The sequence below is a fragment of the Malaclemys terrapin genome, chromosome 6, assembly GCF_027887155.1.
Source record: "Malaclemys terrapin pileata isolate rMalTer1 chromosome 6, rMalTer1.hap1, whole genome shotgun sequence".
NCBI classification, from domain to species: Eukaryota; Metazoa; Chordata; order Testudines; family Emydidae; genus Malaclemys; species Malaclemys terrapin.
In genome coordinates this window covers 13263453-13289592 of record NC_071510.1, presented here as the reverse complement: position 1 = coordinate 13289592, position 26140 = coordinate 13263453, and the positions used below count along the sequence as shown (strand labels likewise).

The following is a 26140-nucleotide window of genomic DNA, read 5'->3' as shown; positions in this document are numbered from 1 at the left end:
TGTCCCATTTTGAGTCTTTCACAAGGGCAAAATAAGCACCATGCTGGAAAACTCAGGGGCATCGCGTGTGCCCTGGCTGAGTAACTGGGCTGTGCAATGAGGAAAAAGGAATTATCTGCCCACGGGAACAGAGTGACTATAGACCTGATCCAGGGCTGCCCCTGCCACCCACTTACAAGGGCAGAATTTTACCCCTTCTTTGCCTGTTACCCTCAGGGACTGTTGTGACGTTCAGCGAAGAACTAGAACATTGTTAGCTTCCATCCTTAAAACCAGAGCAACACGGATCTTGGCAGAAATGACGTGACAAATATGAACCTTCCTTTTTCTTTCACAAATACATGTGCTGCGACCCCCACAACAATATTGAGCAGTGCTGGGACTCGAACATGACTAAATAAAGTCAAACAATTCATACACTGAGCTACGTGCACGGACTCTAGCCCTGACATTTCGTTCTGACGGGCCATTAGATGGCACTCTGTGCCTGCTTCAAAGAGACACTAGAACGACATCAACTGTTCAGCCTCTCTTCGTTTCTAATTCCCAGTGCACAGCTTGCCAGGCTCGTATGCGCTATTCCTTCATGTCTCTTTAATGTTCTATTTTACAGTGTTCAAATTCTTCCATTTCAGCTAACCCCAAACTTATTTTGGCAACGGGATTTATTAAAACCGAATCCTATTTCTTACTCCATCTTCAGAGTCCCACTCCTACAGCTTTTACTCAGCTGAGCATTTGTTGTTGATATAAATAATCGCATCGGCTTCAACCAGGCTTCTTTTTTGAGGGTGAGATTGCTCGTATGAGGAAAGGTTGCAGGATCTGTTCCTCTGAACACAATTAATTACTTTGGGATAGAAAATAATTCCCTTCCGTCTCTCACCTTATTCCTCAAAGAGCTTGATCTGGCTATATGGATCATAGAAACACAGAAGATTAGAGTTGGAAGAGACCTCAGGAGGTCATCTAGTCCAACCCCCTGCTCAAAGCTGGACCAACCCCAACTAAATCATCCCAGCCAGGGCTTTGTCAAGCCGGGCCTTAAAAACCTCTAAGGAAGGAGATTCCACCACCTCCCTAGATAACCCATTCCAGTGCTTCACCACCCTCCTTGTGAAATAGTGTTTCCTAATATCCAACCTAGACCTCCTCCACTGCAACTTGAGACCATTGCTCCTTGTTCTATATGTTGTATTCATCAGCTACGTGGCCTAGGACTTATAACCTATAAATGAGATCATCAAGCCTTTAAATGTTTCAGTGCAGGCTGGTAATTTATACAGTAACTCCTTACTTAAAGTCGTCTCGGTTAATGTTGTTTCGTTGTTACGTTGCTGATCAATTAGGGAACATGCTCGTTTAAAGTTGTGTAATGCTCCCTTCTAACATTGTTTGGCAGCTGCCTGCTTTGTCCACTGCTTGCAGGAAGAACAGCCCATTGCAGCTAGCTGGTGGGGGCTTGGAACCAGGGTGGACCTGCAGCCCCCTATCAGCTTCCCTTATCAGCTCCCCACTCCCCTAAGTTCCCTGTGCAGCGGCTGCCCAGCAGGCTATCAATTGCCTGCAGTTCAGTTGTCCCTCCCCCTGCCATGTGCTGCTCCTGCCCTCTGCCTTGGAGCTGCTCCCTGACACACCTGTTTGCTGTGTGGAAGGGAAGGGAAGAAGCAGGGGGCTAATGTCAGGGTGTCCCCCTCCCCCCTGCTCCTGCACCCCGCTTACCCCATCTTCCATAGAGCAGAAGGGACACACGACAGGGCTCAGGATGGAGGGAGCTTGCTGGCAGCAGCTGCAGTCTCAGCAAGCTGATCTAATTAACAAGGCAGTGTACTTAAGAGTAGGGTCAGTGTATTTAAAGGGGAAATGCACATCTCTCCCTCTCTCCCACACAGTGTGTGTCTCTGTCTTTGTTTGCGATGCTGTCTCCCCTCCCTCCTGTTCGTGCTGCCTTGTAGAATGAGAGAGTTAACCCTTGAGGGCTCGGCCAATTGCTAGTTCATCATTTAGCAGTAAGGCATTCCCTGGGAAATATCCCATCCTCTGACTCCTCCACCTCAACCAAGCTTCACAATCATCATCACCGTGTACCAGTATTAAATTGTTTGTTTAAAACATATACTGTGTGTGTGTGTGTGTGTGTGTGTGTGTATTTGTCTGGTGAACATTTTTTCCCTGGAACCTAACCCCCTCATTTACATTAAATCTTATGGGGAAATTGGATTCGCTTAACATCGTTTTGCTTAAAGTCACATTTTTCAGGAACAGAACGACAAAGTGAGGAGTTACTGTATTCACTTTTAATTTTTAATCACCATTCACAAGTTTTTCTTACGTAGGCCCAAATTAATTCACTATAACAGAAACATGAGGGAACACAATATCAGCACATTTGAATGTTTGTAAGTTAGCTAATTTTTAGTAATGTTTGGAACTTGCTTTGGGATTCTGGAATGTCAGACACACAATCAGGGCATGACCCTGTAGTCAAAGGGAGATTTGCCTCTGTCAAGACAAGATGATTGGAGCCCTGAGCATGTTACAAGAGCAGAGTTTCCAATACGTACATATCAAAACCCGAGAGGCTGTGATCAGCAGCGTTGTAATGATGATGTGCTAGGACTGTACACATATAGAGGAGAGAGGAAGGATGGCCCAGTGCTTAGGGATTAACCTAACACTTGGATGTTAGATTCGAATCCCTGCTCTGCCACAGGCTTCCTGTGGAAGTAGGTCACTTAGCCTCTCTGTGCCTCAGTTCTCCATCTGTAAAATAGGGATAATAGCACTAAAACCTCCCAGGATAAACACGTTACAGAGTGTGAGGTGCTACATAAGCACCTCAGATAATGCCTTTCAGTCTAAGAATGCACAACCCTTAGTTAACAAAGTGGGGTGAATATTATCTTCATTTTGCAGTTGGGAGAATCAGAGGCAAAGCAAGGTCAAGTGGCGTCCTGGATCACACAACAAGTCTCTGGCAGAATGAGAAACCAAACCCAGCTCTCTTAATTCCCAGTTTCCTGTTCAAACCACTAGACACACTGGCTCATTGCATAAAATATTGCCTGAAATAAGCAGTGAGTATTTTATGGATTATTTTCAGACTAATGTAAAGGAACCATTTGTATAGGAAAGCGTAGCAGCAATAGTCTTTCAACTGACATTTGTTTCAGCAGACGCTAGCGTTTTCAGTCATTTGAATGCAGTCTTCCTGACTGTAAAATATTCAGCAATGAGATTAAACAGGATTGTGTGGGGGTATAAATCAAAGTTTAGCCCAAGGCTTGTGGTATACACAACTAAAAGGCTACTTCTAATGCTGTTTATAATACGCAAGAGGAAAATGTGACTTTTTAAAACTTTTGTTGGGGCTAGGATCAGAACATTTCTGTCCCCGCCTTAAAAGATGCTTTAAAAAGAAAAGCTATAGGACAAACAATCCACACTACAAAAAGTCCTAGCTGGTGTAAATGGGTATCTCTACTTCCTTTGAGGGCCACGCATGCACCATGTGTAGTCATTAACATCAAGCAAAGTGAGTGCAAGTGGGGTGTGAAACACGACCCAGGACGAATGGCAATGATTTTATTCCCACTTTGCACTGGTATAAATGACCACATGAGGTGCCCAGCCATGTAGAATCTGGGCCCCAAGCCTTGAAGTCAATGCAGTAGTGCTGATTGACACCTGCTGAGGATCTAGCCCTGGGTATGTTTTACATGACACCTGTTTTTGACCAAAGGTAAACACAGCATCATGCACTCCGGGAAGGCAATAGCCCACACGGATAGGGCCATGTATCCTCCCCTCTGACATCGGTGATGATGTCTGACACGACCACTTGCAGGATGCTTGTGCTAGCAGCAGGAGGATACTGGTGCTGGCCCAAGACGCTAGCGCTCTATTCCTGCAGCTGCCCCTGGAGGAAGTGGAAATGGCCTCAGACTTTTTCCTACCAGGACCTGTCTCCCCACCAAGACAGAACCAGGCTGAAATTTCTATAGTGAAAAATTGCCAGTGGTGGCCAGGGGAGCTTCCCCACAAAGACTGCTTTGTGGCATGGCTGCGGCCTACTCCCTCCTCAAATTCACCCCCTTAATGCCGTTCCCGCAGGTGGGAAGGGAGGACTCCCAGGTGAAGCTTTTCCTCCTCAAAAATAAACTCCTGCTCAGATTAAAGAGTCTTTTAGCTTTCCCTTCCCAGGTAAAGTGAGGGGAGGGAAGAGGGACAAAGTGCAGGAGACTCATTCATATTTAGTCAAACAAATATATTGCTGTCTCAGAGGCCAATAGCGGTAAACAAAATTGCCTGTGGGTAAAAGTAGTTCTGTCTGTTGTGCATGTTGGCAAAAACCTTTGGTGTTGGGCACTATATAAAAATCTCATTAACCATTTTTGCCCGTGCACAGTATTTTACGGCTATCGCCCGCTGAGCCAGCAAAGAGCAGTAACCATGTAAATGGTGGCTTCAAGATGAAAAATCGAGTTGATCTGGAAATACGGGCCTTTGCGCTGCGTGTCTTCCACGCAAAAATCGGCCTTTACTACTGCATTAGGGCGCTCTGGAAAGGAACTACTCTGCCAGGTGAAAAGAGAGAGTCTTTATTTGCCAGTAGTTAATGCCTTTAAAGATTGAATCTTAATTTTGTGGGTATGATGTTGCAGATAGGTGGCATGCTTTCATGAAGTGAGCGTGGGAATGAGTGGTAGAGACTCTTCAGTTCTAGTTCCACTATTGACCCTGACTCACTGTGTGACCTTCAGTAAGTCCCTTAATGGCTCAGTGCCTCAGTTTACCTATATGTATAACAATAATATGTACCTGCTTCACAGGGATGCTATAATAATTAGTTAATGATTGCAAAGCTCTTTGTACATACATAAATGCTAAAAATTATTATGCCAGCAATACATGTCATTGCATTACTATTTATGCTGTGTTAAGAAAGCTGTATGAGATATTTGGTCTAGTTATAAAACCTTTCAGAGATTGGTGCTTCAAAGTCTGATTCAGCTAAACTCTGGCTACAATGAATTAAAATACTTTCAAACCACTGGGCCAAATGAATCAATGAAGGTACACCAGGGATGAGTTTGGCCACTGACTTCCTTCCTTCCTTCAATCTAACCTAGTCTATTTCAGTCCAGTACAGATAGGTACTTACATCATGCTCATTAATATAGTTAGAATCTCTTTGGACCAGTTGAAATGACCACATGAGATGCGCGGCAAGGTGGAATCTGGGCCCCAACTCTTGAGGACAGTGGAGCAGTGCTAATTTTCACCCGCTGATTTACACTCTCCTGATTTATGCAAATATATTCATTGTTGATAAATATTCACTGAGCACTTCTGACCCATCATTGCCAGCTGCTGGATTGTTTACAAACAGGTTTTATTACCTGCTCAGTATTTATTGTTCTCTGTGTTTTGTGTGACTGGTCATGTAAGTCACGTGCTATCGGGGTTTTTTTTCTCCTTGACTGCATGACTTTTGTGTGTGTGTGAGAATAACAAATAATGAAAACAAATTCTGGGATGCATTTTTTTAATGGGTCTGTAACAAAATCTGTGAAAACATCAGGCCCCACAAACATTTTCATACGAATCATGGCTGCTTAAGTTTTCACGAATGATGGATAATCACAATGATTCTGAGGATCATGGGGAACCCAGCTTAGGAACCTATATACACTTCACAAGTTTTTTCTCTTTACTTAATTGGCCTCTTAGAGTTGGTAAGACAACTCCCACCTGTTCCTGCTCTCTGTATGTGTGTGTATATATATCTCCTCACTATAGGTTCCATTCTATGCATCCGAAGAAGTGGGCTATAGCCCATGAAAGCTTATGATCAAATAAATGCGTTAGTCTCTAAGGGTAGGTCTACACTTACCTCCCGGTCCGGCGGCAGGCAATCGATCTTCTGGGATCGATTTATCGCGTCTTGTCTAGACGTGATAAATCGATCCCAAATTGATCCCGGAAGTGCTCGCCGTCGACGCCGGTACTCCAGCTCGCCGAGAGGAGTACGCGGCATCGACGGGGGAGCCTTCCTGCCGCGTCTGGACCCGCGGTAAGTTCGAACTAAGGTACTTCGAATTCAGCTACGTTAATAACGTACCTTAGTTCGAAGTGGGGGGTTAGTGTGGACCAGGCCTAAGGTGCCACAAGGACTCATGTTCTTTTTGTGGATACAGACGAACACGGCTGCTACTCTGAAACCTGTCTACGCAAAAATATCCTGCAGTTTTTTAACTCTTTGGCTGGCTGTAAGTGGAGTGTAGAAGCACCTTCTGCTCCCTGACAACCTGAAAGAAAGGGACGACAGAGCGACAATATCCATGAATTTGACAGGAACCTATGAGCCAAGCTACCGTTCGCCTCTATTGGATAAATTACTGCTTCAGGAGTTGGAGAAACTGCAATACAGAAGACAAACAAAAATATATTTCCCAGGGGCATTTTCCCAATTTCACTTTGGATTCTCCACCTACTCATGCCTCCGTCCGCTGAATAAGACATTCTACATCAGTCTTCCAGGAAAGGAAGTTAGATCTGGCAGCGTCCCCAACCCCTCACCTCATCCTGCATGTTGAAAAAAGAATGAGTCTGTAGCACTGGCTTGCAGCAACCAATTCTAGATAGCATTTTACCAGCTGGCTTGGTGGGAGAATTTAAGTATTGTATAAAATGCTCTGCTTAAAGCACTTAAAACCATTACTACTAATAAACAGAATGGTTTGATCTACTGCCACCAACTGTGGGCAAAACTGGGGCATTTAGTCACCAGCTAGAGAAGGCAGTGGTACAAACTCATGCCAGGGTTGCCCCTGGTGCGGAGAGGACTTTAGCTTAAACGAACTTGATATAAACCAGGTGTAAATCAGTGGGAGAGTGCTGACCCCACAATGGTTTGCTTTGGTTGAAGGAAATCAATTATAAATGCACCCTTGGGTTAAGCCAATGCAAAAACGTGTGGAGACAAGACTCCGGTCCGTGCTCTAGCTGCTATTGCAGCCACAGGGTGCACAGTGTTGACTGTGCCCACACCTATTTCCATTATGAGAGAATAGCTGGTATAGTCAGGGATCTGCAACCCCAGCCCTACCTCTCATTCTCCACTCAATAGCAGCACAAAAAGTTCTCCCACAGAACTAGGTATTGTAACAGGACCTGCCTGTAGGCTTTCAGCATTCTTTCCTGCCACCCTAGGCAGCAGAGCTGGATGGGTGCTGGTAGAGCTGAAGAGAAGACAGGGAGTTGGACCAAGCGCCAGGGAATCATAGAAATATACGGGCTAGAAGGGACCTCAAGAAGTCATCTGTCCCAGCCCCCTCACTGAGGCAGAATCAACTAAACCTAGATCACCCCTGACAGGTGTTTGTCCAACCTGTTCTTAAGAACCTCCAATGATGTGGATTCCACAGTCTCCCTTGGAAGCACATTCATATTCCACCCAGTATGAACAGAATCCCTGTTTACATTAATTAGGGTCCTGCCTGGAGAACAAAGGTAGAATTATAGCTGCAGGAAGGATTTTTTCTCTCTGCTGCTTCTTCCGCCAGATAAAATATTTAGTAATAACTCCCTTCCTTGCAGTGGTTTTGTAAGGATAAATACATTACAAATTGTGAAGCTCTTTGAGATCTTCTGAGGAAAAGCACTAGATAAGAAATAGGTAGTAGCAGTAGTAATAAATAATGCAAATTATTATTGGGGTAGTATGCAAAGGACCCAGTCAGGATCAGGGCAACGTTGTGCTAGGTGGTGGACACACAGATACAAAGACATGGGCGTACATTTTCAAACATGATGAGTGAATTTAGGTCTGTGGTTACTGGGAGCTCAACTTGAGACGCCCTAAAAGGGCCTGATTTTCAGAAACTGCTGAGCATCTGCTCTCTGAAAATCAGGGCTTTTCAGGAGTCTCAAGTTGGGCCCCCCAAAATGAAGCACCCCAAACTCCTAGTCACTTATGCAAATTTAGGCAATGATCCCTGCCTCACAGATTAATCTTCTGTTTCTGCAGCAGATTTTCAAAAATGAAATGGCTGCCTTTAAACTGATGATCTTCCTGTCTTCTGTACTTATATGGTCCCAGTACCATAGCCTCTAAGCACCTCATAGCAATGTATTTTTTCCTCTTGGCACCCCCTGGGAAGTAGGGCAGCATTATCTGCATTTTACACCCGAGGAACTGAGGCACAGAGAGATTAAGATCCTTGACCAAGGTCATAGAGGAAGTCTGTGGCAGAGCAAGGAGTTGCCTGCAGGTGTGCCAACACCGAGGCTGGCACACTAATCGCTGGACTACCCTTTGTTTCCATTGTTGGCTCACTCATTTCTCAATTCTTTTAGATCTATAGTATTTGTTTGTACAAAGTTTCTGCTTCAAGTCCTCAGAAGTATCCATTACCACCTTGCATTTTCATTTCTACTCCCCCTAGCATCCTTTATCAAGTTCCCAGTTATCTAAATAGTCATTAAATATATAATCTGGGATTATAAATGATATTGGTGCAATCTGCAAAAAGATATTTATTACAATTACAATTACCCTGGATTTAATTACGTGAATACAAGGATTAGACTCAAGACGTATGGGATGGGCAAAGGGTTAGTGTTTATTTTGTTTAAAGAGTAATTGTATTAAAATTCTTGTAGCTTTAAAGTAGAGAAAATGGTAGATGACAAAATTCAAACCTAAGGTTGAATAATATATTAAACCATTACTATTATTATTTATTTGTATTGAAGTAATACCTCCAGATGACACTGTGCTAACAACTGTAAGCACATGAAAAGAGGGTCTGTGCCCAGAAGGATTTACAGTTTCAGCATATATTCATTTATTCTGGTAAATACATCAAAAATCAAACAGCAAATATTCATTTCAATGTTTAAATGAATTCACTTCAGCCGTGCTTGTACCCGATTGTTTGCTTTCCATAAACATTTGGGCAATCAAGTTTTACAAGGATAAATGTTCACAGAAAGTGAACTTCAAAGTAGAGTGTGCATGTATTCACAAAACCACATTTTAGATGCCTGTATTCCCAAAGTCCTTGCAACTCATCCAATCAGAGAACAGAAACTATATCAAGTGACTTATCTGACCAATCAAATAACCCACACATCTTAAATAGGGCCCACTCTAAAACGCAGGGAAGTAAATGGAAAGACTCCTGTTTTCTTCAATGGGCTATGGATTAGGGCTGTTGTCTATTCTTGCAGAGAACTGTTTGTGATCATTCCATAAAGTTAAATAGTTCAGATATTTTGCAAGCAGAAAAAATGGCTACAATTACTAGGTAAATTATTCATTGTGAATTCTTTGCTTACTCTTCTTTTCACATGTGCTTCTGGAAATGATCACAAGAGTAATATAACTTGGGCAACTCTGTCCAATTTTTGAACAATCCACATATCTATTTCATGATAAGCACCCACTTTGCATTAGTTGCACCATGGATATCAATTTGCAGTTTGAGCTTGTGGTAAGAAATATTGCACAAGTTCTAAATACCCAAAGATGACACCTCACTTGCAAATAACTACACATCCGTTATATATGCATTGTTGATACGTTAGAGGAAGACATGACATTCTGTCTCATTGGTACTAAAAGTTGGCTTATTTTAGTGCCTAAGTGCTTTTTTGAAAATCTGACCTCAATTGTGGGTGCTGAGGACTTTGCAAATCAGATCTTGTTAATTATTATTATATAAATATTACAGTAGTTCCTAGAGGCGTTTATGAGGACTGTGATCCATTGTACCAGACACTGTATAAACACAAAGATAAAGACCATCCCTACCTTGGAGACTTTACAGTCTCAACTGTGACAAGATGGAATGAGTGAGTGTAACAAACAAAAGAAGGGAAGAGAAGAATAACAAAATAAAATCACATGGATACAAAGGGTCATGATGGTACAACTTCTTGGCTCCTGATGTTCCCCAAGCTTATTTTTTAATGCCATATAAATATGTATTTAGGGAGTGAATCCTTTCCCATTAGCAGTTCATAACTGAACGATTTAATATTTGCACGATGAAAGATAACACGGAGTAAAAAGCAGCATAGCGAGAATGTAATAAATATTGTGTGAAGGATTACATTCACTAAAGAGATCTTGTGGGTATAATTGGATGAAAGCACAACACTAATTACTTTAGTAGGCATGTAAGTACCCAATACCAAGCAAATAATTGATACTGATAAAAGTAGTCCCAGAGATGATTGAATAAATGACAGTTTTGGCTTCTCTGTGGTTGCTGCCACTGCAAGGTCTTTAATCAGAGGATGCCAGAGAGCATTGTAAAGTGTGACAGGCTATTTGTGGGACTAATGTATAGCTACATTTCATATCAGAGCACTTAATGAACTGATTATTTAAAAGGAGTTTTTTCTCCCGTAAATCTCTGATACTGCATTTTGATTTTTGTTTCACTTTGAAAAAATGTAAATGGCTTAAGTTTCAAGAACTAAGGAGACTGCTGAAATTATCTTATTTAACTACTGACCTTTTCTCTGCTAGTAGATTTGAAAACTAACTGTGGCTATGTGGCATGTATTACTCAGCCAATTTTGGCCTTGCATCCGTTATTCAGATAAAACATGTGAACTGACATACCGTACCAGACCATGGGCCTGGCTAGCTCAGTATCCTGTGTCCCTCAAGGACGACTAGCACTAGAATCTTTAAAGCAAGAAAGTGCTAGAAAGCTGCAGTAGGCAATTTCATTATATCAGTGGGAGTTTTGCATGAGCAAGGACTGTATGATCTGTTCCTCCATATGGTTGGAAAATAACCCAGAACCGCAACAGATCATTTATCTGCACAGAAGACTGCATAATTAGTTTCACAAAATAGAGAGAAACAAATCTTGGGACCATAGTCTCACCATCATTTATGGCACCAGAGTCCCACTGACATTAGCGGGAATTCCACACGTGGGCTGAGGGCAAGATAACATCCTTAATCATCACTGATGGATGATGCATTTCATGTGTGAGCTGTCAAATGGCTGGGAAAATAGAGCGTAGGTTAAAAATTTTCCCCGAGCAAAGCAAATTCTCCCCCCTCGACCCCCCCACAAACTCCAGGAAATAACAATAAATTGCTGGGTATACTTGCTACCATTGTGCGATGTCATTCTCAGTTTTAAGATTCCGGCATTAAAAATACATGTGGATTTGTCTAATATTAATTAATTATTTCTACTGCCCTTAAGACAGTTAATGGTGTCTATTAGTTCACTTGTAAGATGTTCGTTTTAATGTCATCCTCATCATTGTAAGCCATTTAAAATGAGGACATCGAAACAAAAAGGTTTGTTTCACTTTATTTCCCTTCCAATATTGTAGTAAAAATTAACTTCCCAGTATTAATGGAAAAGAAAAGATAAATTATACCTAAGATAACGGCAATATAATTTCTAAAGAGGGTGACACTTAGTTGACAGCAACACGTCAAGGTTTATATTTATCTTTCCTATGCAACTAAGCTTATGTACTCAATACAGTAAAGAGCCTGATTAGCATATGGTTTCCTAGGGTGAGCTTTTCAACTCATAAATATTAGTAAAGTTCGCAAGCTCAGAAGAAATGATAAATAGTTTATGCTTTCATGTAAAATCCCCACTGGAAAATCAGCAAACTTTGAACTGAGCCAAAATAATACTGATTTTTGCAAATCAGATGAAAAATCTGTTTGAGTAAATAGGCCGTTAAAATGAGGGGATGCAACTGTTTTAAACAGCATGACTGAAAGAGTCTGCATGCAAAAGATAGCTGCTCCCTCTGGCTATTAGTTGCTGCATCCTATAGCATTATCTTCTTCTTATAAGTGAGATTCCACTTTTAAATAAAAACACTTGTTTACTCTTGAAAATCTATCTTGTTTTTGAGTCCGTATTAAGACACAAAGCCAGGGGCAATGGTGTCTCTCTCTTCCTGAAATGAGTCAAGAGCTGGCCTTTAGGGAAATGTGCTTGTGCAGCAGATTCATACCCTGTATAATGCATCCTAAATATTTTTCAAGTTGTACAAGCAGCTTCGGAAACTATCATCACAGATGAAAACTGGTAAGAAACAGCAATAAAAATACATGGGTGAGAAAAGGGAAGTAAGGCCCACTTCTGAATGTCCTGACATTTGATTGATCCCACATCATAATGATCAGACGCTCATAGTAATTTCCCTGTTTACTACTCGCTAGCAGTGGCTGATGGTGCACCTGTGCATTCCCCCCCCCCCCATTTCCCCATCTGCTGACTGCAGCCATTCAGATTCAGGTGACTGAAACCTTTTAGATAAAAGTTAATTAGCCAGCACGCTGCAGATCAAGTCTTTCCAGCGCAATGCCAAATGGAAACCTTTCCAGGTGGCTGCTGGAAGTGTTCTTCACTTACCATCCCCCTCAACGTTTCAAAGCTGGTAATTCATTTCAAGGGAGAGTCAATGAAGCAAATACAGGGGAAGAAATCAAAAAGTTCAGCATCATCTTTCAACCTGTTGGAACATGCACTTTCACATTTTGCACAGGCGTGTATTTACCAATATACTGTGCACATATATAATTAGATGAATAGAATCCAAGGCCAATGTGATCATTTAGTCTGATCTCCTGTATGATACAGGCCATAGAAATTCCCCAAAATAATTCTAGAGCAGATCTTTTAGAAAAACATCCAATCTTGATTTAAAAATGGTCAGTGCTGGAGAATCCACCATGACCTTGCTAAATTGCTTTTTATCCACTTAATATGTGCCATGTTAATTTTATGTATGCAGTGTTTTTGTGGCCATGTTGGTCCCAGAATATTAGAGAGACAAGGTGGATGAGGTAATATCTTTTATTGGACCAACTTCTATTGGTGTGAGAGACAAACTTTTGAGGTTACACAAAAAGCTCTGTGTAAACTTGAACGCTTGTCTCTCTCACCAACAAAAGTTAGTCCAAGAAAACATGTTAATTTTATATCATTCTAGTTTTTGAATCACGATGCTGAGCGTAAAGTCAAATGCCTTACAGAAATCTACCTGTATTACATCAATACTATTATCTTTGTCAATCAACCTTGTAGTCTCATAAAAAAATGGATATCAAGTTAGGTACAGGCTCTATTTTCCATAAACCCATGTTGAACATTAATTATATCATCCTCCTTTAATTCTTTATTAATCAAGGCCCATATCCACCTGTCACAGGGGAGCTGGTCTCTGTGGATGGGCTGAGCCCAGCTCCCCTGGCCTGGAGCAGGTGAGCCCAATCCAGCCAATTAAAGAGGGCACAGATACACCTGGCCCTATAAAGGGCTGCTCGTAGGCAACTGGGAGGAGAGGACTGAGGCAAGTGGAGCCTTGGGAGGAAGGACTGAGACCGGCTTAGCCCTGGTCAGCAACTGGAGTAGGGCTAACTACTGTGGTGGGTCCCTGGACCAAGTGCTGCAACTCCAAGAGGGGAGCAGAGCTGGGGGAGGCAAGGAAGCTGCCTGGAGCTGGAAAGCCAGAGATCCCCAGGAGCGGTGGCCCTGAAGCCTGGGGGTCAGGTATTGACTTAAGGCTGCATTTTGTTTGCTTGTTAAACTTTGCTATAAACGAATAAACCACCTTGACTGGGACTGGGCATAGCAGTGCATGCTTGGAGGTGGGGTGCAGTGGCAGTCCCCTGGTGACACCCCCCCATTATTTTGCCCAGGATTGATGTCAGATTGACAGGCCTATAATTACCTGAGTCATCCTGTTTACCCTTTTAAAATATTGGTACAACATTAACTTTCTTCAGGTTTTCTGGAACTTCCCCAATGTTCCAAGACTTATTGAAAATCAAAATTAACAGTCCAGTGAGCTCATCCGCCAGCTCTTTTAAAAGTCTTGGATGCAAATTATCTGGACCGGTTGGTTTAACATGTCTGACTTTAGTAGCTGCCATTTAACATTGTTCTATGATACTAGTGGAATGGAAAGCAAATTCCCATCATCGTATGATATGACTACATTATCTGTTTTTATTTCCCAAATTCAAAACAGAAATATTTACGGAATGTCTGCCTTTTCTGCATTATTATTGATAATTCTATCTTTTCCATTCAACAATTAGCAATATGCTCTCCACATATACCTACAGAGAGAGGCAGACATGAGCATGAATTGGCCCTTTTGAACAACTAATCTGTATATATTCAATGACAAAAGCCCCTTACACTTAGAGATGGGCATGTTTTTTTCAGCGACTAGTTTGACAAAAGAATGAATTGTTTTTTGGTTGAATTAAACTATGTGAATTTGGGTCCAATTGAGTGAATCATTTCAGCAAAATAAAATATGGGAGGAAAAAATTCAGAAAAGTCAGTTTGTTTTGACATTTTTGAAATGAAACATTTTGACTTTTCATTTTGAAGTGTTTATTTAGAAATTTAGCTACAGTGCTTGTTGATTCTGAAAAAGGATTCTCTTCAGTCTGGATGAACTGAAGTCATAGACCCCACACAGGAAATAATGCAATATTTTCCATCCATCATCCAATTCTTCTACTAGTACAAAACCTATTGACACAGGGAATATGGTGAGTCAAACCACCCCATGTCACAAACAATGCCAAATAAATTATTTAAATAGGCTCTTGAATCTGCTAATCTGTAGGTCACACTGTGAGGAGGAGAATTTCCAGTTAGATGAGGTGTGTAATATATAAAATTACACTTGGAGTCAATGCATTAAGCAAGGAAACCAAAGAGCTAAAACTATAGAAGGAACAAATATTACTTCCCAAACTGATGCCAATATTGGTTTCCCAGTCTCTAAACAAGGGCTGTCCAATCACCCACTGAAAAAACACTATACAAACAAAGACACCTTTCCATTGGGTGTCCCTTCCTTTATGGACTCAAAGGTTATAAACAGATGGATGGCAGTTGTAAATACAGTGGACTGTGGAAATTCTACCAGTCCTACAGCTGGTACTGCACACATCCCTATGCAAAATGTGCACATTGTAAAAACAAGAATCAAACTGTTTCTGGGGAACATGTACGTAATGTTGAAGGAAAGTGACAGGGATTTAACCCTGAGCTTATGAGGAGGCTTTGGTTCTGAAACAGTAAACACAGGACAGCAAATACACATATTATTACTTTTAATGGTAGACAATTGCACAACCAAAAGCTTCCACCTAACACGGGAAAGATACAAAACAACATTTGTATGACCAAAAGGCCTGTTGTGCCTTCAAAGTTCGCATTCAGATGGATTAAAAATTCTCAGGTTGCTGTCCAGACAGGGCCTAATTCTTGGTTACTTTGGCCTTCACCACTACTCTGGAAGATTAAAGAGACCTTAGCTTAAATGAGAATCAGGCCCCATAGTCCTAACAGTGTACATGTAGGAAGTATTCCTGAACCAGAATAACTCAGCAGGAGTTGGAAGAAAGCAAGAATCAACTGAACACCCCTTTGCATGGGAAGCTGCAGGTTAATCAAAAGTCACCCTTTAAAGAGGCTCCTTCATCTCTCTCATGGTCTACAGCAAGCATGTTTCATAACATTTTAATACTAATCTGTGTGGGATGGGAGAAAATGAACATTAAAGCAAATGAAATAGTGTAAGCTTTGTATGGTATTGAGAGATCCTTTATAAACTTAAGTATTTGGATTCAGACAAATTTAGGATGATGATGTAGTTTTAAAACTATCAAATATTGTAACGAGGCATTACTACTTTGCCAAAAATGACTTCTGTTTTGGAAACATCTCCTTAATTATTATATTTGACAGAAGACTGCCTTCTCCCTGTGCCCACTTCCCAAAATGCCTGCCTACACACAAGTGCTCGGACTTACTTGGGACTAGTGGGTCAATATCACTTCTGGAGGTGCCCCATACCTAATAAGGTCATGCCATTTGGCACTCAGTATCCTTTGACAGTACAAAGCCTTTTCTAATAGTAAGCTTGATTTTACAATTGATCTGCAAATTAAATGTCAAAATTCCATCTGCTGTGTGCCCAAATTTGCCATTTTAGCAAGGATTCACCATTTAATTTAAAAATGTATCTTTTATTTTCCTTTTTGATGCCCCAAAGCCACAATCAGCTGGTTTCCACTGCCCAGTGGTGCCCCAAAATATCTCATGCCTTGATATCAAATACTAGAGAAACCTGCTGGAGCACAGATCCAGGGTATTTGTGAATAACCAGAAAGGCATAACGTCTCCTTGTCCCTGCCTGCTATACCCATCTCTGAGAGTGTCATCTCCACACTGAACTCACTGTGAAGATCTTTAGCTGTTTATTGTTTTACTGCATTGCATGGTTTTGTAAGGTTTCTTTTTAATAATAAATCTCGGTAAAACTGAACAGCTGATGCTTCATTTGTAGTTCAGCCTTAAAACAAACTTTTTCAGAATGAAAATTCAGAGAAGATGGCTACAAAAATACTCAACCTCCTCACACATACTTCCAACAACACTGCCTATATCCATACTCTCCCCATACCACTGACTCAGTTTTGCAGAGTGATTTCATTTTCGACCATATGCTTATGAGTCATCTCCCTGGGAAAGTTGGTGAATGGCAATCAGAAATCTTGGGATTGGAAGGTAAACTATTTTGTGTGTGTATGTAAACAGTCCATGTAATATTGCATAGAAGAATGCTAAGCAAGACTCAGATTCTTGGTGTCTTTGGTCAAGAACTTCTGCCTCCCAATTAATGGCCTGTCAAAACTTCAGTGCGATTTGCATTGATATTAAAATGAAGGAAATCCTGATCTGTTTTGCCCAACGATAGCTTTAAATTGCTACATTTTGCTGATAATATTATGATTACTATTTAGGGAGAACTTCATGAAGTAAACAGTGTTCCTTGGTAATAACTATGTTTAGATTTATTGCCCGTATACATTAGTCATTAGATATTGCATAGATAATAGAAAGCTGGACAAGAATGGCATGTTTTACTCTATATAGCATTGTATGTGGTGGGGGATAATTCTAAGTTTTCAATCTAAATGACTTATTTTGATGCAACGAATAGGGTACCGTGTTCTGTTGTTGTGATATTAGCTCCAGGAATGTAGAATTTAACAAAAGGTCAGATTTTAAAAAGGTATTTAGGCATTCAAATATGCAGCTAGAGGCACATGATGAGATTTCTGAAAGCACTGAGGTGCCTAATTCTTGTTGGGTGAATTCCATGGCATCACAGAGTGGGCATACTATACATGGCCTCTACCTTTATCATTCTAATGCCAATATTTGTGATTAACCAGTTCAATTTTGGAGTTGCTTCTCCCTTTTCACTCTGATATATTTGACTTTTTAACCCTTTACTCTCCTATATTGGCTCTTGATGGGATAAGATCCGCTTGAAGGGCACCACAGTCCACTTTCCTTTCAGTTAGTCTGCTTCCCTACACTTTGGTTGTTAAATGGGCCTCTAACAACAACACAAAGGTCTGCCTTGAAATGGAAAATAAGGTGTTTTAGGGTGTTTGTGTTCTGCATTTGTCAGTACATTTCATGGCTACCCACCCACTCTAGATACATTAGGAATCCAAATATCGAAGCCAGGCAGCCTGAGATAGATACCTAACAAATCTGAGGGCTTCTACTGCATATTTTATATTGGTAACTTTTATTGTGTGTGTGACGGAACAGAACAGTAGGAAATGTTCTTCAGGAACAAATTGAACAGAAAGAGCATTCTGCCCGCCTGCCTGAAGGAAGTCTAGAGTGCTACAAAAATATTAGGCAACCTTAATCGGGTGGCTACTGCTTCACCTACAGAGAGCGAGTGTGTGTGTGTGTGTGTGACTACTGATGCATGTTTTGAAATTGCCAACTCTGTATAGTCCCTTCATGGCAAAAAAAGCTACGCCTCAAACGAGCCCACTGCTGGGAGATGTTAGTTTAGAAAGCGAGCTCTCCTGTTTCCTGGAGCCGCTTATTGTACATGGTCTGACCCGCACTAGGGTATTTATAGAGCACGTTGCAGTGGCCCGCGTCCCCCTCGCTAGCTTGAGCCATCGCTTTCGGTGCGTCGTTGTCCATGGTGCTGAATTGACGAGCCATTGCGCCAGCTCACGCCGGGGGGGGGGGGGGGGGGCGCCTCCCCACCGGGACACGCTCAGGCCCCGCGGCTCTTTGGGACACGCCGGGGAGTGGAGGCGTTAGACAGTTATAGTTGGTATGGGGCAGGGCGATCTGCCCTATAGCCCCGCTCGATTCACAACACCCCTCACTGCCCCTTGCCCTACCCCCATACACCGCCCCTTACCTGGCTCTCCCTCGGGAACTCCCGGAGCACGATGCTGATCACCGGGATGCGCAGGGCCGAGGAGATGAATTCCAGCTCCAGCATCTCCCCTGTGCTCTGCGGGAAGGCGAGGATGGCGGAGACCCCCTGCACCACCACGGTGTGGCAGAGGCTCTGCAGGAAGGAGAGCGGGTCGCTGCTCCAGGAGGAGCTGGGGGAAGAGAAAGGCAAGAGCGGTAGATCGCCCAGCCCGGCCTCGATGGCCATCACCACCTCCAGGGACAGGTTGTAGGGCAGCAGCCCGCTCACGCGGTTGAGATTCTCCACCCCCAAGAGCAGCGCGTCCCTGGGCGGCAGCCGCCGCAGCTCCTGCTCTCCGCTCTCGTTGCCAATCAGGTTCCCGGGGCCCAGCTGCGCCCTGTCCCCGAGGCTGGTCCCGATCCACTGCCTCTGAATCCCGGCGCCCTTCCAGCCGGTAGTCCTGGGAGTTTGGGCCGCTTTGCGCGCACTTTGTGCCCCTTTGCTCCCGCGTCTCCCATCCTCCTGCGCTCCGGGAGCGGGATCCGGCACTCCTCCCAGCTGGGCGGCATGGCGCGCCCCCCAGCTCCAGCCGCGGTTGGTCCGGGAGGGAGCCGCCCAGGGCTGCAGGTGAGCCGCCCCGATCCTCACGGTGTGCCCGATCCGCTTGAGGATCTGGCAGGGCTGCGGGTGGGAGGAGGAGCCGGGCACCCGGGCTAGCACCAGGGCGCAGGGCGGCAGCAGCAGCAGACAGACCCTGCTCAGGAGCCACCACAAACCCAGTCTCCACATCACTGACAGCCAGCGGCCGGGGAGCCAGGAGAAGCGACCGGCCCCCTTCCTCCTCCCAGCTCAGCCTCCTCCTCCTCCGATCCCTGGCGCGCCTCTCACCGCCGAGTCGCCAAAGCCTGGAGCAGCTTCCCAGCCATGGGAGTGGTGGCCAGCTCCAGTCACTCCAAGCGCCTTGGGGCTCCAGCGCCAGCCATTAGCCCCAGCGGGTGGCAGCCAGGGGCACCCTCCTTCCCCAGCGCGTCGGGGAGCAGCATTGATCGCTTACCCCCACCCCAAAACACTCCCCCGCCCCCCGAGGCTTCTAGGGCAGGCGGCTGGCCGGAGAGCCCTGTCCGCTCGGCAAAGAGTCACTGCAGTGAAGGCAGCCCCGCCAGGCGCCCTGGTCATCGCCCCGCAGTGGCTAGCAGATCCCTCAAGTGGGGGGCACCCCAGGGAGCCCAGCCCCACATCTCCGCTCGGGGAAGCGCCCAGCCTCAGCCCTTCCTCCAGCTCTTCTCTCCTCGCTTCTCTCTCGTCCCTCCCCCCGCCGGCCAACCGAGCTGGGGGGCTTGCTCCGAGGCGACAAAGTTGCCGAGTTGCTGGATGGCTCCGGTCCGTCGCTTGGCTGCGCTAAACTCCCACCGAAAGGCTCTCTCCAAAAGCCAGCGGGCAGCCCCAGCGCCGGGGAAAGTCCTCTCCTGCCGCGCTGCGATGCGGAGCGCTCCCCTTGCTGCCCGCAGTCCCTGTGCCCCAGCGCTCCCGGGCAGAGCCTACAGCCCGTGTGAACAGCTCCTCTCCAGCGCCCTGGGTACTTATATCAGTGAACACGGGGCACAAAACAAGCGTGAAGAGTCCGATTTGCGGACAAGGGCTATTTATAGTTCCAATCTAAACAGCTCTAGCCCCACGCCCGTTTTGTAATATGGGCGCTTTTGTATCTGGCCATGTAGACAGCCAGGTTTCCCCCTCCTAGGCTCCGGTGTGCCTGCTTGTTACAGCCTTTATTGACACACACAGCAGCTCCCTGCATGGATCTTGACAACAGTCCCCAGAGGAAGCGTCTACCCAAGCACCAGGATTGGCCCACGCCATCCTCTGCAGTTGCTTATGAGAGCAATTTCATACATTCAGGCCACCTGGTATTTTGGGTGCTAGTTGTGAGTTTCTCAATCATCGTTCCATGGACTAATTATAGAGCTAATGTTTCTGAGCGGTGACTAGCAGCTATAGAGCTCCAGACCCTTCCGTTCTCAGACTGTTCCTAACTTCTCCAAGATGAGTTAGCTGTCAGACAGAAAGAATGACATGCCAACGTTTATCATTGGCTAACAGTAGGATCTGCAGCATTTTCTTACTAAAGTCAATAGCATTGTTCCCAGAGGGTAAGGATAAGGGCAGGAGGACTAGACCCTGAATTTGTCCCGTACCAGATTTCTCATCTCTGCACCGCTCACTTCTGGGAATCCAGTATTGCTCTAGATGTCGTTTCCATTCAGCTACTGCTTCAGATGTAATAAGTCTTCAACATGTGGGACGTGCAAACATTGATCACCAAGCCATCACCCTTTGGTAGAATTACTTGTAGAAGAAAACTGTTCTGTACAGAGAAAATAAAATTCAAAGGGAGAGAGAGAAAGAAATGGGGGGGGGGTAAGGAGGGATGTGTGTAAGTGAGTGTGGTTGTCTCCATTCCCAATGTACAATTGCACATCATCATTTGAGCTCTTACTTATTAATTCGCAAGTAGTAAGAGTACCCCAGCATTGGGGGCGGGGGTGTTGTAGGTCAGGACTGCCTTGCATTAGCAAAGATATAAGGAGGAAATGTTCCAGCACCTAGTTGTATTATATCTAACTCCTACAAATGCACTTAATTTACTCTTCCATTTCTTCTTTCTCCTCCATTCTTATACTTTTAAAAATAATTTCCATTTACTTCCCACTCTTATCCTCTTCCCCATCCTATTTATCCCTTGCTTTTTTTTTTCCTTTCTCCGTTTTTTTCATTTGAGGAAGGCATCCCTTTAGATCACAAGGTGCATCTTTGAAGGTTCCTGACTTCTTTGATTGGGAGAGATGTTTTGAACATGGAAAAGAACCAATCCAGCCTATAGAAAAGTGGGGCTTTCCGGAAACACACACATAAAAATTAGAGGTGGGTGACGCATCTGTGATAAAATAAGAACCGACTCAAACCTTGGCTCACAATGACAATTAGCTGGACCCACATCCTTTCCTGAGGTTTGGGAAAGCTTGCTAATTCCCTTTTTCCTTGTGTGTACCTCAGCAATTCCTGCTTTTCAGGTGGGACTGCAAGGAGAAATCTTGCTCTGTTGTGAGAAGGCATTTATGTGGCATTTCTCACCCACTTGAAACTAGGGCATACTAGAAATCTCATAAGAAAACTAACATTCATATGATTTCCAGTCCAGTTTCCAGACTAAGATGCTTTATAAAGTTTGTTATAAGCATTTACACAGGCATCCAGGCTTCTAAATCAAGCTGTTTGAAGTTTGTTCATTATTAGTTAGAATCCCAGGTGCAGTGAAACTTGTATAAGAAACTACTCTAGTTATGCAAATTTCTGGTTTAAGAGTCAACTGCAAATTATCATGCAAGGTGTACCACTTTGCTCCACGTTTATTAGAACTTCTTGGAAGCAACGGACCTCCATCTGTTCCTTGTGTGCAGATTTCATTATAATAAAAAATGGAAGTTTTCAGGGAAATTAAGAGTATTACTGTAAGAGTTACAGTAAGTAGCATAATATAAGAACTGGATGAAAAAATTATGGTAAACAAATTATTCAGTACTTTTTCTGCTTGTGAATTGTTGATGAACAAATCATAATCTTCATTTTTGTTCCTTATTCAAAACAATTCACAAAATAATTTCTGCAAATAATACTTGGTCATTCATGATTGCAAATAGTCAATATGAGACATTTGAGCTATTTTGATTGCACATATAGTTCAGATAATATGTTTCTGTGCCCTGACTGGAGGAGTGCTACTTTTTAATCCAGCATTCCAATCTGAATATTCCTAATTATGAAATCTAGATTTGCTGTCTTCAAAAATTCTGCAATATACGTTTATAATTTGCTCTTTCTGCAAATATTCTTGCCAGCAAAGTTCTTTGTAATGGTCCGGATTGAGCAAAGCAGTTAAACATATGCTTAATTTTAAGTGCACGAGTAATCTCATAGACTTCAATGGGACTACTGCTGTGCTTAAAATTAAGCATATGCTTTTCCTGGATCAAGGGCAGAATATCTGTGGGAAGTGATCCTAAAATGGGCAAGGAAACTAAGTAAATTTTTTAAACAATTTGAACGGTCATGGATATTTTTTTTTCTGTATTTGCCCAGCTATAAATACTCATGTGGGAAAAGATACAGTTTGTTCTGGTAGCTAAGGGAAATGCTGTCTTTAAAAGTGTGTCAACAATGAGCTAGTTTTCTTACAATGTCACATTCTCATTCCAAAGGTTGACAGTAGAATAAATTACCAGTCTTGACAAATACTCGACCTTCTCAACTTTTAACTTAATGACTGGCTGTGTTCCCCCACACATTGGAAGCTACCCGGGGAGTTCATTCACTGAGCACACACGTGACACTAGCACTGTGAAAAACACCACTCTTGCTGTTGCATTTCTAAGGCATCATATCTGTAATCATGCATTAGACTAAGACCTGGCAGAACACTGCAAATGGAGAAAAAACAAACTAATCAATGATCACATTAAATAGCTATGAATACAGTTCTGCTGCTGTAATTGAAGGCTATTAAGGAATGATGAATGGAATAAGTATTCAACATTGGTAATGAGTTTAGGCCTGAAACCTCAAAGGGATTAAGGCATCTAATTCCCAGTGATTGAGTAATAGGATTAGGTGCCTAAATCCCTTTAAAGATCTGGGCCAGATTATCCCCTTGAGTGGGAAAAACCTATGGGAGAGGAATATTTACTAAAGAAAGATAATGAGATTCCTTACCCAGATTGTTCTAACCATCATTCCCTTGGAGGAGAGGGATTCTTAGGAATTTAGAGGCAGGAGGTTGTTCCTGTCCCTAGATGAGCATATTTTAGGGCATCCATGTAGAAGGCTTGCCCCATTGTGCAGTTGGAGAGACATCATGCTGCCATTGTCTTCCCATTCATGACTGTGTTCTCTAGTCCCCTCACTCTGAAGGAAAAATCCTTTTGGATTACCAGGTGGCAATACTAGGCAGAATGGCTTTTTTCCAGTTCTTCCTTTAGCTTCTCCTAAATTCTGAAACCTCACAAGGCATCAACTGAGCAGTAGTTGTACAATGCAAAGTCTGTAGGTTCAAAGGAAGATGGTGGCAATGCTACACCAGGTCTTCTCCTGTCTGTTCTCACATAGGCAGTGCCCAATGGATCTATGCAGTCCATAGACTCACGGGCCACGCTCCTATCTTTTCCTTGACCCACCCAAACAAACCCTTTCCATACAGTCACGGAGTGCATTTCTCCAGAATTTGGCTCTAGAGTGTTACGGTAGAGTGTATACCCCACACTGGACGTGACAGGGTTAAGGGGAGCCGGTGATACCAATTAGCCCATTCTCTGGCACCTGGTGGGGAAACAGGTAATAAAGGATTAAATCCAGCTGGGTAGTTTCTGCAAAGGAAGGCCTGCAGGGCAAGTGGGAGAGGATACTTAAGAGAGAAATAGCTGGGCTTTTTCTCTCTTTAGGAAAGGAATGAAAGAGGGACTTGTGGAAAGAAACTTGTACCTGGTATTGTTCCTGAAGGGAGAGGGCAGCTGGGGAGAAGCAGAGTCCTTAAGTAGGCCTGGAAAAGAGAAGCTACAGGGATGAAGACCTAGGAGTCATTGTCTTAGGAGAAGCTTGGCCTCCATGGAGAAAACCCTCAGAAGCAGCCCTCTGGAGCAGAGCAAGGAGCCTCTGGAGAACAGAGTCTGGGCAGGGTGGAAGAGTTTTTATTTTGTTGAGTTTGGGCATTGTTACCATGGAAGAAGTGGAACCCTTCATGTGACCTGGCTGGAGGACCAAGTTACTGCACCTATCACTGATGTCCGGAGGAGGAAGGTGAGGCAGAGGGGCTGCAACACTAGGTCTTGCCATAAATAGGTGCTCTGACGTGGTGAGCCTATGACAGGTGCATAGGAAGCCATGGAATCTGAGTAAGTGGGAATTTGGTATTCCAGAGCCCTGCTACCAGAGAGCAGAATGATAAGTTTCACTGCATTCTGCCCCATGCAACCACCTGACTCAAGCAAAGTGTGAGCAGCATCAGGCCTGTCGCTATATATAGATCTTATTTCCATCAGGGCCATGTTAATTATAATGAAATTAGAAAAAAAAAAACAACCCATGAGTAGATCTGGCAATGCAACTACAGAAACTTCTTTTTTTTTAACAATCCCTGGTAGACATTTCAGATCATTACATTACATCAACTTTCCATTGCCCTTATGGACCTCAGTAAGGGGTCTCCTTATATATCCAGAATGGAATCCCTTTTATTTATGTAGGGCTGTCCTGTACAACCCTTACTCCCTTTGGTGAGCACTTACATAAGTGCGATCTCTGAAGTCAAGTGTTCACCCAAGTGTGTCAGAGTGGTCTTAGACTATAAATTGCACCCAGTTGCAAGAATCTCAGGATGTGAATCCACAACTAAATGGAACTGGCTTTTAAAGCAAAGTTAAGAAAGCAAGACTGCTCCCACACACTCAACCCGATGCTTCCCTACATTTGCAGGCAGGAGGGAGGGGAGGCGGCAGGACAAGAAGTTGCATGGGAAGAGGGATGCTCAGCCGCTGTGGGCAGTTCATCAGACTCCAAATTATAATCACAGGAGGGAGGAAATACATGCAAAGTCTGAGAAGCAGAAATATCCAAAAGATCGAAAGGTCACAACAGTACACTGTGAAAGAATAATTCACTGGATATGTCAAGCTTAACAATCCTGTCAACATTTTAACAAGAACAGAAAATGGCAAATATCCATGACAATGAGACAGGCATGTGGACAGCCTGGAATTAACCCTCTGTACTCCATTTAAAGGGCTGATTCTGTAAACCCCTACTCAGTCAGTCTGACTGATCTCAATGAGTTTACAGGCTTCAGTAAGGATTACTGACGTGAGCAAGGATTTGTGGAAGGAGGCCCCAAAACAGTCACCTAGCCAGCTTTGGTGGTCACAACTACATATGTAGAATAAATTTACAGACTAGATTGTGCTCTAGGCATACACTAGGATTGTGTTCTAACATTGCACAGCAAAACCTGCAACACCCCAGAAGTAGCCCCAAGGGACACTGCCTTAGAGGTCTCTCTCTGAAGCACAATTCCTCCCTTGCTTTCTTCAGAGGGAAAAGATTACTGAGGTGAACAAGGGTTTGCAGAACTGAGCTCCAAAACAGTCTTCTAGCCCTAGGTGTGGTCACGAACCACCGCTGTGGATTGATCCCAAATGACTATTGGTATTTAATGACACATCTCAGATTTCCTCAATCTGTCTTCTTGTCCTGTGTTAGCTCATCAGCATCTCGACTGGCGAATGTTAGTTTAACAGTCCGCTCTTCTGGCTGTTTTACTGAGGCTTCTGTCTCTGCATGGCATAGCTGGAAAAATCAGTGAGCTACATTGCATTTATAGGCCCGGCCCTGAGCAAGTGGTTCCAGTTAGCACTGTGACTAAGACACCGTTTCTCAAATGAAGCCTCCAGGGGGTTTCCCTGCGGCCATGGCAGTTTCCTGTGCAGCATCAGCCCTTCCCCTTCCTCCCTGTTGCTCCTGCATGCGCTGTCTCTCTGGAGACACAAGCGGGACACACAACGCTTAAGGAGCCAGGTGAGGTGGCGAGGAGGGGGTGAGAAGGTGAGCAGCGGGGGGTGAAGAGGCGAGTGGCAGGGGGCCCTGGCAGAGGAGTAAGGAGGCGAGCGGTGAACCAGCAACAGCGTGACAAGGTGGGCAGGGGGGGTCTGGCTGTGAGCGGGGGAGTGAGGGGTGAGGACTGCAGGAGAGTAGTGGGCGGACGGGGAGGTGAGGAGGCAAGCGGGGGCGGGGAGCAGGAGGCGAGCAGCAAGGTGAG

At 43.9% G+C, this 26140-nt stretch overlaps 1 protein-coding gene across 2 annotated transcripts in view; it reads right to left on the bottom strand.

Annotated features, from left to right (window-relative positions):
* Positions 1-19283, bottom strand: part of GRIN3A (glutamate ionotropic receptor NMDA type subunit 3A) — a 96702-nt gene extending 77419 nt beyond the window's left edge. For both annotated transcript variants that reach the window (XM_054032317.1, XM_054032318.1), the window contains exon 1: positions 18283-19283. In XM_054032317.1, coding sequence (XP_053888292.1) covers positions 18283-19071 — 789 coding nt within the window. In that variant the 5' untranslated portion in view covers positions 19072-19283. The remainder of the gene's footprint in view (positions 1-18282) is intronic.
* Positions 19284-26140: the final 6857 nt, after the last annotated feature.